This window comes from Hyperolius riggenbachi, chromosome 9 (genome assembly GCF_040937935.1).
Source record: "Hyperolius riggenbachi isolate aHypRig1 chromosome 9, aHypRig1.pri, whole genome shotgun sequence".
Lineage (NCBI taxonomy): Eukaryota > Metazoa > Chordata > Amphibia > Anura > Hyperoliidae > Hyperolius > Hyperolius riggenbachi.
Genome location: NC_090654.1, coordinates 126,268,463 through 126,286,630, shown reverse-complemented (window position 1 = coordinate 126,286,630; position 18,168 = coordinate 126,268,463). Strand labels below are relative to the sequence as shown.

The 18,168-nt window shown below is 44.4% G+C and overlaps 1 protein-coding gene across 2 annotated transcripts in view; it reads left to right on the top strand.

Moving 5' to 3' along the window:
• The window catches only part of PEAR1 (platelet endothelial aggregation receptor 1), a 209,984-nt gene that overhangs the window by 114,540 nt on the left and 77,276 nt on the right, over positions 1–18,168 (top strand). For both annotated transcript variants that reach the window (XM_068253475.1, XM_068253476.1), the window contains one exon: positions 11,286–11,378. In XM_068253475.1, coding sequence (XP_068109576.1) covers positions 11,286–11,378 — 93 coding nt within the window. The remainder of the gene's footprint in view (positions 1–11,285; positions 11,379–18,168) is intronic.

Here is an 18,168-nt window from a genome sequence, read left to right as displayed (position 1 = left end):
GGAGAAGAGCACTTACCAAAAGGACAGGGGGGAGAGCAGCCCTCACCCATACAAGAACCTTTGCTATTTGCTGTGTAAAGCAATTCTTCATTCACATTGATTAGAGTAACGCTCCTCCTGTGCTCTCTTCTCTGCCTCGATTGGAGGAATGCTCCTTCTGCTCTGCCTCCTCCATCTTCATTGAAGTAGAGCTCCTTCCATTCTCCGTTCTGCTCTGCCTCCTCCGTCTTGATTGGAGGAGCGCTCAGAGGACGTCTATGCCGGGTGCTGACAGGCTGGAGCCGCACCTGGACCCTCGTAGTTGTACGGAAGCTGAGCGGTGAAGTAATCCACGTGTCCTCTGAGCAGTATGGAGCGCTGCTCGATCCTCTGCACATTCCGTTCCTCTGTGCAGTAATGCCAAGCAGCGCAATGCGGAGGAACTTCAGACATGCTCTCCCACGGTCGCACGATTATCTGCAGGGAAGCATGTATACAGGGCAGACATCCGATCCCCGCCAGTCACAGGTTGCAATGCCGAAACACACTGTTCCACTCCTTCTCTGCTGTCCGGTCACTCAGGGGCACAGTAACAGGTAAGACTGGACAGAGACATGGAAGGCTGCTGTAGCTGACTCACATATAAGCCGAGGGGTGCACATTTGAGCACATTTTTGTGCTCAAAATGTAAGCTTATACGTGAGTACATACGGTATACTCAGTTTACCCTTCTACTATATTGATTTGATAACATCGTACAATCAAGATTGTATCATTAGTGAGCACCTTTTGGAACACATTGTCTCTCTGTTCATTTATAGCACACTATAGTCTATTAACACTTTTTGTTACCCAAATCAGCTGCACCGGGCATGGCTAAATGTTAAGATGGCCACCACACAATTTTTACATTTCTTTACAATTCAAGAATTGCAATCCATTTTTTTCTGATTGATTGCAAATTTCAGAAAGCCAACCAATATATCACACACATGTTCAATTTTTCCCCAATTATGAAATAAAATGATTTAGTCTATAAATCAAGAATCTACCCTACACAATTACATGTTCATAAAAATTGGCCAGAAAAATACACTCTCCATTTTCTTTTATTAAAAAAAATATGGAAATGGAAATTTGATTAGATTTCTTGAACAAATAAAAAAAAAGATTTACATTTTTCTGTACAATTGTTTTATTAAATTGCTGTGAGACTGGATAATTTTTTATTGCATTGTGTATGACTACCTTTTGGCTTTAGGGATGCACAGATTTAGACATCAGAGAATGTAGGTTGGGTATCAGGAGGATTGTTGCAGTAGTATATAGAGGAAGATTGGGGTTAGGGCCCAGGTGGGGAAGGTTAGAGTTCAGCATAGATTGGGGACAAGCAAGGATCAGGACATTCTATCATGGAAGCAAACTTTCTGCTGACATTTGTGCTTTGCACTGCTGAGCACTGACGTCTTACATCATTAAAATAAACACGACCGAGCTGTCAGCATGGAGATCACGCATATCGATCTGAATCCCTGCATGGTGTTCCATGTTGTTCCTGTAAGCACTCCTGTTATCTCTGGGTGGCCTTATTATTTGAGCTTATTCAGAGATGGAGGCTGATGATTTCGGTGGTTCCTACAAAGCTCAGAGGATACCGTGTCAGGGCTATTCACAATATAGGAGTTCAATAAATGTATTTATGTGTCATTATCCTCATTATAAATGGCTTGGGAGTTCACATGTGCCTGTTTGGTGGAGGGATAATGTCATCCAGATGTAGGTGTGTGGGCTGTATATTGAAACTTATCTGTATTAATGTACAGTGTCATGGGGCAATCCATATATGGCTGCAGAAAGTAGCTGTTTAGAGGGCAGCTCGTAAAACTGTCTGAACAGGTTATTAACGGCTGAAAAGCTTTCCAGCCTCAAACAGGTCCTAGACAGAAGCATGTGACCTGGGGATGGAATGCATGTTTGCTCTAGAAAATGATCCTGGAAATATCTGTTTTATTAGCTATCATTAACCTTATTGCCCGACATTGTAAAACATCAATACTGAAGCAGCTTGATGCCGCGCTTCACCCAAAAAACTGAAGAGATACTTGGGCTAAACCATATCTGCTTTCCTTTTTCCCTTTCTAGGAAATCCTTTGAGCTCATTTCAATGAACATGAACCTGGCAGGCAGCTTGCTTCATACTGATTATTTAGGGAGGTAGGATAGAAAGGTGCTGGCACTGCAGCTAGGGGTTCAGGGAGGGTTGCAGGGGTGTAGACCAGGTATCCGGTGAGATGCAGATAGACCAGCGTGCTCAGGCTCAGATAGACATCATATGCAGGCAGAGAAAAGGATGAGAAATGCCGGCACTGCTGTAAACTGCTTGTTTATTCATAACACATAGTGCAACATCGTGGATTCAATTGTATGCATATTGAGACGTAACATACCGGTTTGCTGGTAAAGCTGTGCGGTGGGTGCTGGGGGATGAGAGCCTTACAGCCGTTTCACGCAGGTGTGCTTTTACGGAGGCTGCTGAGCAGATCGTTACAATACCCCCCCCCCCCCCCCCTCTAGGGACGAATTCCAGACGTCTTTCAAAACTGGCGTTACAAAAAACTGTAACTGAAGACTCATGAAGGTCGGGGCAGCCCGACAAGGTCCAATTGCAGAGTCAGTCCACCCGAAACCGACCTCATCGGAAACAGAAGCCACCGAAACATGCCCATCAGTACTACCAGTCTTAGCGTAACACCCATCAGGACTGTGGATACCAGAGAAAAAGCCATCGACACCCTCCAGACAATACCCACCACCTTCCAAGGAGCGTCCGAAAATACCAAACCTGCCACAATACCTGTTCGAAGTGTCCCTTACAACACAAAAGCCACCGTTGATCTTATCCAGGGGACCAAGCAAAATCTCTCCCGGAATCTCCCAGAACCTTTTGAAGCTTCACAGAGATCCCAAGAGGGCAGAACAATCACCAGGCTCACATGGAGAATTACCAAGAACCCCCATGGAACCAATGACAATTCCGGATTCAGAATTACGAGGACACCCATCAAGATCAAGACTTTCAGGGACCACTTCTGGGCATGCAAGCAGGCAGGCTAAATCAGAGCATGTCTCCACCGAGGAAGCATCTGAGTACGCTGGTAACCGAGGCACACTTGGGCTTTCTGGGTCACAGAGCACACTGGGGTACACCAGCACAGGAGAAACCTCAGTACATGTCGGGGAACTGCCAACCTCAGAGTCCGGCACGACAAGACCAAAACCAGAACCGGACAGAGAATCATCATGAGTGGAGGTCACAGGCACTGGACTTTCACAAGAAGACTCGGATACAAATTCAGAAATTTCTGTGACAATAATATCATCATTGACTACATATGAGTGAAGCTCCATCAGAGCTGAAAAGGTAGCCAGCAAGGCAGCAATGCCTACGGAAGAGGGTAACACCTCAGAAGGACTTGGGGGGCAGGGGACATCTCCTACAAGTTCTGCACCCTTTGGGAGGAACTCGGAGACCTCCAGAACATCAAACAAGACCTCAGGAACATCATTTTTCAAGTTTTCTCGGAAGGATTCTGAACTATCCATGTTACAGGGCAAAACTGGAACTTTATTTTGTGGACAGGGCAGATGTCCCAGGAATGGTTCCACCATAACCTGAGACTGGATCTCATCATCATGAGGGGAATGTACAGGTATATTTACTGGAACACACACTGACTCCCTAACTTCATTCTCACTGTACCCAGAATTCTGTGTGGCAGTCAAACTAGCTTGTAACTCCAAAACTGCAGAAAAACAGGTGAGTATAGTGGCAATACCTAGACGAGCCTCTAGGGACACTGCAGGAGACTCTAAACAAGGCCATCTTAACTCATCCAGAGTACAGGGTGCAGAATCAGCACTTTCCTCAGAACAAGAAAGGGACTCACAAATGTCAGTGTGATTGGACATCATATTGTTATTCATGGTACAGGGCAGGCTCAGAGAAACTTTCTCTGGACCCAGCAAAGATGTTTCAGAGTCAGATTCACAAAACCGAAGCGCTGTCTCACTCTTAGATTCGGCTAACAATGTCAAATCCGAGGAGCCAGAGCGCAAAACCTGCGAATCCAAGATCGCTTTAGGTTGTGAAACTGACGCTTCCATAGCGCAAATCTCCGCGATCTGCGGAGCAGACTGCAAGGCATCTAGGGTCGAAACACTGGAGCAATTGTCCCAAGGCAACGGGCCCTTACAGGTGTGAACAGGGTGAGACAGAGACTCATCTGCAGAAGAAATAGCGACATCAACAGAATAAACTTTATTAGGCATATTAATTTCACTTTTGATGCTGCATAGTTTAGGAATTTTTCCCATAGCAGTAGGGATGCTCAAATTCGGCTTCGGGAGATATCCGGATTTTTGCTATCCGGATATCTCCCAGTAATGCTGTGCGGGCTGGGCGGGGGGGTCAAGCTTACCTCTCTGACGTCTTCTTCGCTCGTCCCTCGGCGCCTCCCACGATGCGCTCCAAGCGGCGGTCACCTGATTACAAACACTTCCTCCTTCCGGGTTGAAGGAGGAAGTGTTTGTAATCACGTGACGCGCATGGAGCGCATCGTGGGAGGCGCCGAGGGACGAGCGAAGAAGACGTCAGAGAGGTAAGCTTGACCCCCCTGCCCAGCCCGCACAGCATTACTGGGAGATATCCGGATAGCAAAAATCCGGATATCTCCCGAAGCCGAATTTGAGCATCCCTGCATAGCAGGATCATAGATGGAAGATCTTAAAGATCTGTTCTTAGATGACAAGGGATCCCACATATCTTTGAGAAAACTGGCACATTCATGTTGATCACAATCTGCAGGAACATCTGAGAAACAGGCATTACATCGCCTAGATTCAAACTTCACGCAATCAGGAGAGAATCTTTCAAGATTCGCACAAGAATCAACCACAGTAGTGCACCCATTCATGTCAGGTCGCACAATATCTAGACTCACATGCTTTACCCCAGAAAGGCAGGAACAATCATCCGATAACGATGTCTCTTTATTGAAGTCAATTGATTGGTGTGTGTGCAATTCATCCAAAATCGTCTGCCACACATAAGTCACCGGATTCACAAAACATTCGTCACACTCATCAGAGTCAATCAAAGCGTACACCGAATCAAGACAAGCATAAAGAATCTCTGCGCTTTTTGCGATGTAAAAATCGCAAAACGCCTTCCAATCAATCTCGAACTCCTCAATTAATGCTCCAATATCCCATGGAGCTAATGGGGGTTCAAACAACTCGGTTTCCAAGAAACCCTCATAAGGGTTGGGGTCAGGAACATGCAAAGACTTTCTTACCCCTTTAATATAGAAAATAATTCTGCCTATCAAAGGATCCACAAATGCCCTTTCTTGGGGTAAGGAAACCTGAGACTAAGAAATTTCAGACTTTACAGAAACAATTTTTTTATTTGTAGTTGCTATGGGCAACGGATTTTTCAGCTGAGAAGTCTTCCTTTTTTTCCTGCTTTTAGTCCTTGCTGCTTTAGGTGGCTGCTGTTTAGACACAAGGGAATAGTTACTGCATTCATTTTCAAACTGAATGGTTTTGCATGAAGTAGGTACAGCAGCTGACTCATTAGTAACTACACACTCATACAGGGCAGGTGGCAAGCAAGGCAACTCAAACCAGTAGGAGAATGTAAATGTAAGAAACTGATACAGATTATCATTCCAAGAATTGTCTTGCAATATTTCATGAGCCCATACAAACAGATCGTCTTTCAAAAGCACATAAGCTAATTGGAGAGCAGACGTGGACGAATCAGCAATTTGAAAAGTAGGATTCAGACAAAACCTCACACATTCAGAAAGAAATTCCGCCTTGGTCTCTGAATTAAGCCTTTTAAAGCTCTTAAAGACACAGGACCCAAACTCGACAAAATCGTACAAATCGGAATTTCCGTCTACACTGGTGTTTTGAGTTGGGCTGCTCAAATTGTAACGATTGTGGGATATCTCCGTGTTCAGCGCACAAAGATGTGCGCTGACACTGCGGAGGTCCTCCACAAGCGTGTCAAGATACTAGAACCCAGCTTTTGGTGTAAGCACCAGTAGAGGGAAATTCCTGTCGGCAGATGGCGCTGGGAAGTGCAGAGGAACCAATCCTCTGTACCTCCACAAATGCCAGACAGGAATTGTATGAAGCGCAGAACGCAATCGCAAGAGAAGCGATTGCGAATGAGAACGAGCAAAGGGACAGGTTGTATGTGTGTGCGCCAATCTAGTCGCCACCCCGCGACCGCGCACACACAACAGCAGGTGCGAAACAGAAACGCAACCGCCAAGAACGGCGATTGCCAGAAGTGACACAAGGCAGATCAGAACAGAATACGAGGATAGCAAAGGCACAGCAAATCATACAATGAGAAGATACGGAAAATAATAAACGCTAGCTAACCGCGAACACCGCACTCATTCGCAACAGTGCACGCGGTTATGCGCGGTCTCCACGTGATAAGCACAATAGAGACAAGCACGCCTAACTAACCATCAACAGACAAACACGAAACAAAGAACGTGAACGCTTGCTTAACGGTTACCTCGAGCCTACAGCAAGCGCCCGTATCAGACAAGACAGACAAACGAGAAACAGGAACTAGGCAGAAATGATCCACCGCTCTTCCGCCAGAGCAAGTGTGATCCAAGCAGGAACACAGATCAGAAAGATCCACAGCCGCTAACGCTAGCGGCTAGTGCGATCTAAACAAGACAGATCAGATGAGGTAGCTGGTAGCAACCGCTGCTCCAGCTTACACTCCAGGAACTAGATCAGAAGGATCCACAGCCGCTACCGCTAGAGGCTAGTGCGATCCAAACAAGACAGAGCGATTCGCTATCAACCGCCGCTGGTGACAGCGCAATCGCGACAGACAAGACAAGACAGAATAGGCAGTACAAATTATACACAAACTGATTGCACTAACTAGGAATGCAAGGAGCACTCCCCAAGAATTAACTATACTAAGATAGCAGTGGCTGACACTCCAGGTGAGTCCAGCAGGAACAAACCTCTATGAGCAGCCAAGCATTGTGGGACACACATAGTACTTATAGTACACGCCTCCAATGAATGTGGCCAGGCAATTTGCATGACAACGTATGCAAATTCCTCAGCAAGCACAAGCTGCAAAACTGACAGAAGGTCTTCTTTCCAGAGTCCTGCAGCATGCAGACCTGAATAATGATCAAAAGGCTGCCTGCCTGTGCAGGCAGCTGAGCAGATTGTTACACTTCTCCTGCTCTACCAGGGACGTAACTATGGGGGAGCAACCCTTGCGATCACAGTGAGGCCCAGAGCTGTGGGAGCCCCTGTCTGATAGGGGACTATACTTCTGATGAGGTGTTTCTTTGGCTACACTTGTTATGGGTGTAAAGATCATGATGGCCACACTTGTTTTATTATCCCATCATGAAGAGCCCCAAGTCCGTGAAGGGCACCAAGGGGAAGCAAGGGAAGTGGTGTGAACATTGGAGGGGAGGCCCCATAAAAATTTTGTTGGGGGGCCCCATTAATTGTAGTTACGCCACTACCTCTACCCTTCTCCATAGCAACAGAACGTGTCACATCTTTACAGAACTCAGCCCTGAACAGTGGCCAATTGGGTTGAGTCTTGAACCCTGAGAGCAACTGCAATTGTGCCAGTGTACACACGTTTAGGGATAGGTTTAGGCTCAATCTAGGGTTATAGTTTAGAGTTAGACTAGCCACGCAGTAAAGCCTTGGGGCTGCCTCGGCTGAGTAACTAGCATGTTACGGTGACCCCTGATCCCTCACAATGCATTGGTGGGAGATCAATCTGGTGGATCATCTGTAAGGAACTGAAGTAAGATACAACTCAACCAAATTGCTAGTAATCAACCACCAATTGGTAGGAGTGGCTGTGATGAAATGAGGCAGTTGGTCAATACAAAGCCTACACTTCCACTCATATAATTATCTCAAAAGTATAAACTTTATTGGACATAATATGCAATGACATTACTATTAAAATAATTAAAAATATGATCCCTGCTGTGGAGCACTCCCACACCTGTTTACACAAGCAGCACCACACAACCTCACTTTCATACACCGATACTGGCTGTATCCTACCGATGATAACAGGGTCATATGTGGGTAAGCAAGTGAATCAGGGAGGTCCTATACCGTTCTCACCAGTTCACATGTAATGTGTCTAATAGAAACAGTCTGGAATAATTGTTAAGGTACGACCGCACCGGGGCCCTTGGGCCAGAGGTCCTCCCTCAATGGCAGTATTAGCTCTTTATTGGTCCTGTGCTGGAAATGATCACTGTTTCCCATCCCCTTCTTGCACCTCTGACACTGTGGCAGTCCTTGGCAGGTTTCGGTTCACCATATTAATTGTTATGTATAGAGTGCTTGGGGACTCAGTATAAAACTTGTGCGGTGGCCCAAAACCCCTTAGCTACGCTCATCTGGGTCATATTGATACATAGTGGATTTTCTAAAAGGTTATTAAAGGTTAACAAATTTAAGTCCTATCCCATATCAATCCATGCCATGCACTGAGGACCAAAAAGTCCCAAGCAGGCTGCATGCATGTTGGATTGATGGGGCTCTGCAAAATGTATTACATATAGGCTCGCTATACAACAACGGCCTGGCTTTCAGGGCCATAAATAGATGATTTGCATATTCAGGAGTGATGCATCATGGGAACCACAGTGTCTCACTTTAAAGGGGCACTATGGGGAAAAATTGTAAAATGTAAAATATGTCCAAAATAAACAAACAAGAAGTACATTTTTTCCAGAGTAAAATGAGCCATAAATTACTTTTCTCCTATGTTGCTGTCAATTACAGTAGGCAGTAGAGAACTAACAGAAGTGACAGGTTTTAGACTAGTCCATCTCTTCATAGGGGATTCTCAGCAAGATTTTTATTCTTTATAAAGACACTCCCTAAAAAGGATTTAAACAATGCTCTCTACACAGTTTTTTTGGCAGTTGGACAGAGCAACTGCCATTCACTAAGTGCTTTTGAAAATAAATAAATCCTTTAGAATAAATAAATATATCCCTGAGAATCCCCCTATAAAGAGATGGGCTAGTCCAAAACCTGTCACTTCTGTCAGATTTCTACTACTTACTGTAAGTGACAGCAACATAGGAGAAAAGTAATTGATGGCTCATTTTACTCTGGAAAAAATGTACTTCTTATTTGTATATGTTTGCACATATTTTAAATTTTAGGTTTTTCGCTGTAGCGCCCCTTTAAGTGAATACCTTCTGTTTTAAGAAGGCAAAATTACATTTTACTAAAAGGTTAGTACCCTGAGTTAGCAGATGTGCTGTTGACGCCTCATACAGGTGCCCTTAGTTGAAGTGTAAGGGCCGGTTCACATTAGCGTTTGCCAACGGAACCGGCCATACGGATCTGTGGTCCGTTCCGCGGAACGGACAAAAATATGCTGCAGGACCCAATTTTCCGGACCGTTTCGCTCAGCGGAACGGAACCGAAAGGTTTTGCAGCATATAGGAACCAATGAAAACAGACGTTTTACAACACACTGGCTGTAAAATGGACCGTTTTCACCGGATCCAGCTGGCCTGAGCCGTATGTCCGGTTCCGTAAAACATCGGTAATGTGAACCGGGCCTTATTGTCGGGCATAAAATGAAAAATCAATTCTTTATTTTTATCTGGTAAACAAGTAATATAGATGCTAACCAGGCAATCCAAAAGTTAAAAATCACTCTTACTTTTCTTATCCATAAAACATCATTCCCCAGTTTCCCTGGCTCTTATTTGGTACATCTGCCGCACAAAGGAAATTGCAGGGCATGCTGGGTTTTCTTTTTTGCTTCCTTACCCTACTCCCCTTTTCCCCTCAGACATAACTTATGCAGCCTGATTGGCTGAAGCTTTTTTCTTTCCCCTTTTACCCTCCTACACCTCTGTTCCTCTCTGATTGGCCAATATTTCTCATGCTGAGAAGCTGAGAAAATCACTCAGAGCTGGATGGGAGTGTCTGAAGACTGGGAGGAAGGCGGGCAATGCATACACAATCAGGCAGAGGAGAGTAAGGGAGGAAATGACATCAGGATTGGCTTCACGCTGTTAAAATGGAAAATCCTAAGAAGGATTTTTTTCTTTTCTTTTTTTACTATAGAAAAATCACTAAAATCAAAATGTGGACAGTGCAATACATATGTTATGTAAGTAGAGCAAGTATTTATCTACTTATTTTTAATAAATAAACTCAGGCTGTCCTGTATTTGAAAACAAAAACCATCACACAACCACCAATTCACAAATCTTTCAGCACCCCGGACTATGATCTGATGTGGGCTGGGTGAGGGTAGCCGATTCTAACCACATCACATCAGACATTTTTTTTATAAACCTATTTCAGGTTTGCTGGATGAGTTATAGTATTCCCACTGGGGATGTTTGGTGATCTATGGAAATGCTTAAAGAGGAACTGTCGCGAAAATCTTAAAATTTAAAACACATACAAATAAGAAGTACATTTCCCCCAGAGTAAAATGAGCCATAAATTACTTTTCTCTTATATTGCTGTCACTTACAGTAAGTAGTAGAAATCTGACATTACCGACAGATTTTGGACTAGCCCATCTTCTCACAGAGGGTTCTCAGGGTTTTATTTATTTTTAAAAGCACTTAGTGAATGGCAGTTACTCCGTCCAACTGCCAAAATAGTGTACAGCACACAGGAAGGCTGGCCAGCATCTTAGTATTAATCATTTTCAGGGAATGTCTTTATAAAGAATAAAGGCCATGCTGAGAATCCCCCATAAAGAGATGGACTAGCCCAAAACCTGTCGGTAATGTCAGATTTCTACTACCTGCTGTGACAGCAACATAGGAGAAAAGTGATGTGTGGCTCATTTTACTCTGGAAGAAATATACTTCTTATTTGTATGTGTTTTAAATTTTAAGATTTTCGAGACTGTTCTTCTTTGAGTAAGTCAGGCCCTGTGTGTATCACCTCAGCACACTAGATGCTTCAATGTAAGGAGGGGTTTCATTGCAATTAATAGTCTTTGTAAATCTCTAGTAATATAAATTCTTTCATGAAGTGACAGACACCTGTTTGTGTGGAATCATTACCTGCCAATAGCATAAACTGACATTTTATAAACTTCATAGTGTGTAAGCCATGCCTGTGTACACATAGGAATGCTGAGTTCTTTGCTTTATAATAGCATTTTGTTGATGTGTAGTTTCATACCTAGGCCTGACATTGTTCTCTGTATTCCCCAGCACGCTGCAGTAGGGAGTGTGTACACGGCCGGTGTGTGGCACCCGATCAATGCCACTGTGAGCCAGGCTGGCGAGGAGAAGACTGCTCCAGCGGTAAGTAATTGTGACCTTTGCCATGCAAAGTTTAAGCATCTTCTTGTATGTCACAATACAGAATTCCATCTTATTCCTCCATACTTACTGAGTAAGCAGTGTTGCCAACGGCCCGTAAATTTACGGGCAGCCCGTAAATTTTGATACAAAATAAGCTGCCCATGAATTCCGTAAGGAGCGGGCGGGACTTATCTTCCGTCTCGCTCCAAGCGCCGGAAGTTCTGCTGCTCTGGTCTGGACTAGACCAGAGTAGCAGCAAATCATCCCGCACAGGCGACGAGACGCAGGTAAGTTACGCTCGCTGCCGCCTGCCAGCCACTCATCACTTAGTTCAGGAGGGGACAGCGAGGGAGGGAGAGCACTAAGGTGAGGGAAGTGGGGGGGGGGGGGGGGAGATTGCCACAGCTCTCCCTCCACTGCGCTGCTGTCCTCCTGCTGGGGGGGGGGGATCCATGGCTACCTATTGTGGGCACATATACCTCTGGCTACATATTGGGATATATACCTGTGGCTACATATACTGGGCACATATACCCTGCCTACATATACTGGGGCATATACCTGTGGCTACATATACTGGGCACATATACCTCTGGCTACATATACTGGGCACATATACCCCTGGCTACATATACTGGGCACATATACCTCTGGCTACATATACTGGGCACATATACCTGTGGCTACATATACTGGGCACATATACCCTGCCTACATATACTGGGGACATATACCTCTGGCTACATATACTGGGCACATATACCCCTGCCTACATATACTGGGACATATACCTGTGGCTACATAAACTGGGCACATATAACCCTGACTACATATACTGGGACATATACCTGTGGCTACATATACTGGGCACATATACCCTGCCTACATATACTGGGCACATATACCCTGCCTACATATACTGGGCACATATACCCCTGCCTACATATGCTGGGCACATATACCCTGCCTACATATACTGGGCACATATACCCCTGCCTACATATACTGGGCACATATACCCCTGCCTACATATACTGGGCACATATACCCCTGCCTACATATACTGGGCACATATACCCCTGCCTACATATACTGGGGACATATACCCCTGCCTACATATACTGGGCACATATACCCCTGGCTACATATACTGGGGACATATACCTCTGGCTACATATACTGGGCACATATACCCCTGCCTACATATACTGGGGACATATACCTCTGGCTACATATACTGGGCACATATATCCCTGGCTACATATACTGAGGACGCTGGCTGTTTGCCATTATGTGCATTTACTGGTGAAAAGCTGTCTCTTATTATGTGCATTTACTGGTGAAAAGCTGTCTCTTATTATGTGCATTTACTGGTGAAAAGCTGTCTCTTATTATGTGCATTTACTGGTGAAAAGCTGTCTCTTATTATGTGCATTTACCGGTGAAAAGCTGTCTCTCATTACGTGCATTTACTGGTGAAAAGCTGTCTCTCATTACGTGCATTTACTGCTGAAAGGCTGTCTCTTATGCGCATTTACTGGTGAAACGCTGTCTCTCATTATGTGCATTTACTTGCCATGCCCACTGTCGTTGCGCGCCGCAAATTTCCTCGAACATGTTGCCCCCTACCCATTTGACTGCCCCCTCATATGTGCCAGTCTAGAACCGGCCCTGTACCCCTGCCTACATATACTGGGCACATATACCCCTGGCTACCTGTTCTGGGGACATCTCTCCCCCTGGCTACCTGTTCTGGGGACATCTATACCCCTGGCCACCTATTCTGGGGACACCTATAGTCCTGGGGCTACCTATATTTGGGGAACCACTGCTGTCAGATCAAATGTATTTTGGGGAACTGCTGCCAGATTATGTGTATGTTGGGGGAATCGCTGCTGCCAGATTACATCTATTTTTTGGGAACCACTGCCATATTATCTGTGTTTTGGAAGAACCTCTGCCAGATTACGCGGATTTTTGGTGAAATGCTGTAAGATTACATGTATTTTGGGGGAAGGGGGGAAAACACTATGGCAGAGCTCAAACTTCCCTGGCAGACCTTTTACAGCAATACTAAAATCATGTATATTTGGCCCCACCCATGACCATGCCCACATTCTGTTGCGTGACCACGCCCATTTTTTCGGCAGGGGATTTTGTCAGTAAAAAAAAATCTTTTGTCAGTAAATTTTTAGGTATTTGTCAGTAAAAAAAAAACGTGAAAGGTTGGCAACACTGTGAGTAAGGCGTGCAGACACATGCATAAGTGAAAAGCAGGAAGGTTGTCCAGCTTGAGGGCATATTAGCCCCTTGTATCTATAATTGGCTTGAAAGTATCATTATTGTGAAAAATTGTAAAATGAGCTGTAAATTACTTTTCTCCTATGCTGCTGTCACTTTGAGTAAGTAATAGAATATTAACAGAACTAAAAGGTTTTTGACTAGTCCATCGCTTCATGGGTGATTCTCAATATTTCAGAATCAGAATCAGATTCTTTACAAAAGCACTCCCTGGAAAGGATCTATACAAGGTTGCATGCCGCTGCCTACCTGTTTGCACACTATTCTGGCAGGCGAACTGAGCAACTGCCGTGTGTGCTTTTGAATAAAAAGAAAACCCTGAGAAGCCCCCATGAGATGGGCTAGTCTAAAACATGTCAGTTCTGTCAGATTTCTACTACATACTGTAAGTGACAGCAACATAGGAGAAAAGTCATTTGTAGCACAATTCCTCACGATAGTGGTCCTTTCAGATTCATGGACTCCTTTAATGGCTGCCACCCACAGAGATCGGATGCAATCACTAGTTTAGGAACCCAACGCTGTTTAGATGCATAGCTATGTTGTTGCCTACCACCCAATCGTTTTTTCCGCTCGATTCTGCACTCGATTCTCTTCTCTTCAAATGGGAGCAACCGCTGTTTCTGATTGGCTGTGGCTCCCGTTCTGCTACATAGCTGCAGCCTGAATTGATTCTATTTGGCTGCATTCTGCATAAAACTGCAGCATGCCATCCAGACTCGTTCCGCTGTGTGATCTGGATGGCAAGCCATTAGTTAGATCTAGGAAAATTGTATACTTACCTTCGGTAATTTTCCTTTCCTGGTGTACTCCATGTCAGCATACTAATGGGCAATCCCGCCTCCCACTGCCCCCAATAGGACGTCCCAAGATGGTAAATAGACCTACCCTATAATGTGACTGCATTCTATGTAACTAGAACGAGCCGACAGCACAGGGCGGGCCATATGCTGACATGGAGTACACCAGGAAAGGAAAATTACCGAAGGTAAGTATACAATTTTCCTAGTTCCCTGGTGACTCCATGTCAACATACTAATGGGTAATAACTAGCCACAACAAAGGGTGGGAATACAAGAAAAACGTTTAATATTGAAAAGGCATACAGACAAAAAATCAAATAGCAGAAACAGTGGATGAGGAAACAACTTTTTTCCCAAACTGCCCTGTCGATATCATCGCTGGATCCACACGATACTGCCTAAGGAAAGTATGCCCAGAAGCCCAATTGGCTGCTTTGCAAACATTTAGCAAAGAAACTTTTCCAAAGGAAGCCCAAGACAAGGACATACTCCTCGTTGAGTGGGCTAGAATGTCCCAAGGCGGCTCAAAGCCTTTAGCTTTATACGCTCTTTTAATCAGCATCACAATCCACCTAGCAATTGTCCTAACAGAGGCTTGCTTTCCACGTCGGTATCCTGCCGGACTCACCAATAAACTGCCTGAATGACTCTGTCATCTGTAGGTATAATTTTACAGTAGAAGGTAGATCCAAAGTATGTGTACATTCTGGATTATCTGCTCTCTTGAAGGTAGGAAGAGACCATTCCTGATTCAGGTGAAACTCCGTTGTGACTTTTGACAAAGAAGATTGCACTGGATATAACACAAGTCTATCCTCAAAAAACATCAAATAAGGCTCTCTACTACTAAGAGCATGGATTTCAGATACTCTTCTCCCGGACGTAATTGCAATAAAAAAAACAGTTTTTAAGGTAAGATCAAAAACACTTAACTGGTTGGTATCAGGATTTAGATTATTTTCTATAAAGTCCAAAACAATAGGAAGATCCCATTTTGGAAAACGAGGCTTAATAGGAGGGCGCAATTTTATTGTTGCTCTGAAAAATTGTCTAACCAAAGGATCCAGTGCCCACTGAGTACCAGAAACTGAAGAGATCGCTGAAACGTGTCTTTTTAGAGCCAAATAGGCTAGCCCTAACATAATGCTGGGCATACACGGTACGTTTATTCCCTCTAAATCGAGCCGCTGGATCGATTCCTGCTCGTCCCCGCGGGCGCTTCTTATCTTCTGCTCGTTTTCTTCTATTGTCCTGCCTGCGGTATCGAGCGGGGAATCGATCCAGTGGGTGATCAGGCACGTCGGATTTTATCAGCGGCCCCAATCAGCGGCTCAATTCAGCGGGAATAAACGTACCGTGTATTCCCAGCATAAGACCTTTTTGTAAAAATGATAACAGATGACACACAGAAAATTCCCTAAAGGAAAAGCCAGATTGCACTGCAAAGGTTTTAAATGCTTTCCAGACTCTATTATATTACGCCATAGTGATGGTTTTTTTTTTATCTAAGCAAAGTCTCTACTACCTCTGTAGAACAACCTGAGACTAGAAGCCTAGACCTCTCAAATGCCACGCTATCAAGTTCAAACGCACAGGATTTTGATGAATTATGCATCCCTGGGACAGAAGATTTGGTAACTTCGGCAGGTGAAGAGGATTTTGAGTGCTCAACTATAACAGGAGAGGAAACCACGGCCTTTTTGGCCTGTAGGGTAGCACTGCCAAAACCGTTATTTTCTGATTTCTCAACTTCAGCAAAAATCTGGCAATTAGCGGGACTGGAGGATAGGCATATGCTATCGTGAAGTTACACGGCTGAACCAGCGCATCCACTGCTACTGCTTTGTGATCCTTGTATCTCAAAAAGTATAGGGGTAGTTTGTGATTGCTTGCTGAGGCAAATAGATCCACCTCTGGAACACCCCAAGTCTCCACTATTGTTCTGAATGCTTCCGGGTGAAGTGCCCACTCGTTGTTGTCTATTGAATTCCTTGATAAATAATCCGCCTGGAGATTCTGGCTTCCTGGAATGTACACTGCCGACAAGTTCTGTAGATATCGTCAAGCCAGCTCCATTATCGGACAGAGTACTCTTAACAAGGTTTTGCTGTGAGTGCCTCCCTGTTACTTGATGTAAGACACTGTTGACACATTGTCTACTCTGCAAAGTACTGACTTTCCCTTTAGCTGTGGAAGAAAATGACACAAAGCATGGTGGACAGCTTTTAGCTCTAAGATAGTTACATAGTTACATAGTTACATAGTTACATAGTTATTTTGGTTGAAAAAAGACATACGTCCATCGAGTTCAACCAGTATAAAGTACAACACCAGCCTGCTCCCTCACATATCCCTGTTGATCCAGAGGAAGGCGAAAAAACCCTTACAAGGCATGGTCCAATTAGCCCCTAAAGGGAAAAATTCCTTCCCGACTCCAGATGGCAATCAGATAAAATCCCTGGATCAACATCATTAGGCATTACCTAGTAATTGTAGCCATGGATGTCTTTCAACCCAAGGAAAGCATCTAAGCCCCCTTTAAATGCAGGTATAGAGTTTGCCATAACGACTTCCTGTGGCAATGCATTCCACATCTTAATCACTCTTACTGTAAAGAACCCTTTCCTAAATAAATGGTTAAAACGTTTTTCCTCCATGCGCAGATCATGTCCTCTAGTCCTTTGAGAAGGCCTAGGGACAAAAAGCTCATCCGCCAAGGTATTATATTGCCCTCTGATGTATTTATACATGTTAATTAGAAACTATTTCCTGAGTTGGAAAATCCCAAACACCTTGGGCGAAAGACCCCTGATATTTCGCCCCCCATCCTGTCGTACTGGCATCTGTTGTTACTACTTGCCAAACTTATTATTAAATGGAATGACAGTTTAGTAAGTTGTTTCTCCACAGCCACCAATTTAGGGAAGTTTTTACAGTCTGTGATAGGAATATTACCTGACTCAAATTCTCTTTGTCCCATTCACTTAGAAACGAAATCTGAAGTGGGCGAACATTCCAGTGGGCCCATTTTACCATTACCTAGTATTTGCATACAGACTCTTGCCGATACGGACGTTGCTTCCTGCAACTTTTTGATCTTCCTCTGCAGAGGGAGAGAAACGGTATCTTTGACTGTGTTCAGAGAAGCACCCAGAAATATCATCTGATGAGTCGGAGACAACTGGCTTTTTTGGAAGTTTACTATCCATCCAAACCTTTGAAGAGTATTTATGAGAATTTCTCTGTGTTCCACAAGAAGTTCTTCTGAGGAAGCTAGGAGAATTATGTTGTCTAGATAGTGAAGGACGCAGACTCCCTGTACCCGTACAAAAGCAATAACCGCGAGCAGTACTTTTGAAAACGTTCTTGCACTTGCCGAGAGCCCAAACGGCAGTCAGACGAACTGGAGGTGAAGACTCCCTACAACAAATTGCAAGTACTTCTGAAATGCCGGATGTACGGGCACATGGAAGTACGCGTCCTTGAGATCCACGGAACACATCCAATCTCCTGGCTGGACGGCCAAGAGAATGGATTGAAGACTTTCCATATTGAACTTGGGAAGAAATATATATTTGTTTAGACTCTTTAGGTCTAGTACAGGTCTAGTACAGCATTTAGCAACCTGAGATGTGAACTCCGGTCAGGGAAAAGGTCCAAAACCTGCCGGTACCCACAAAAAAGGT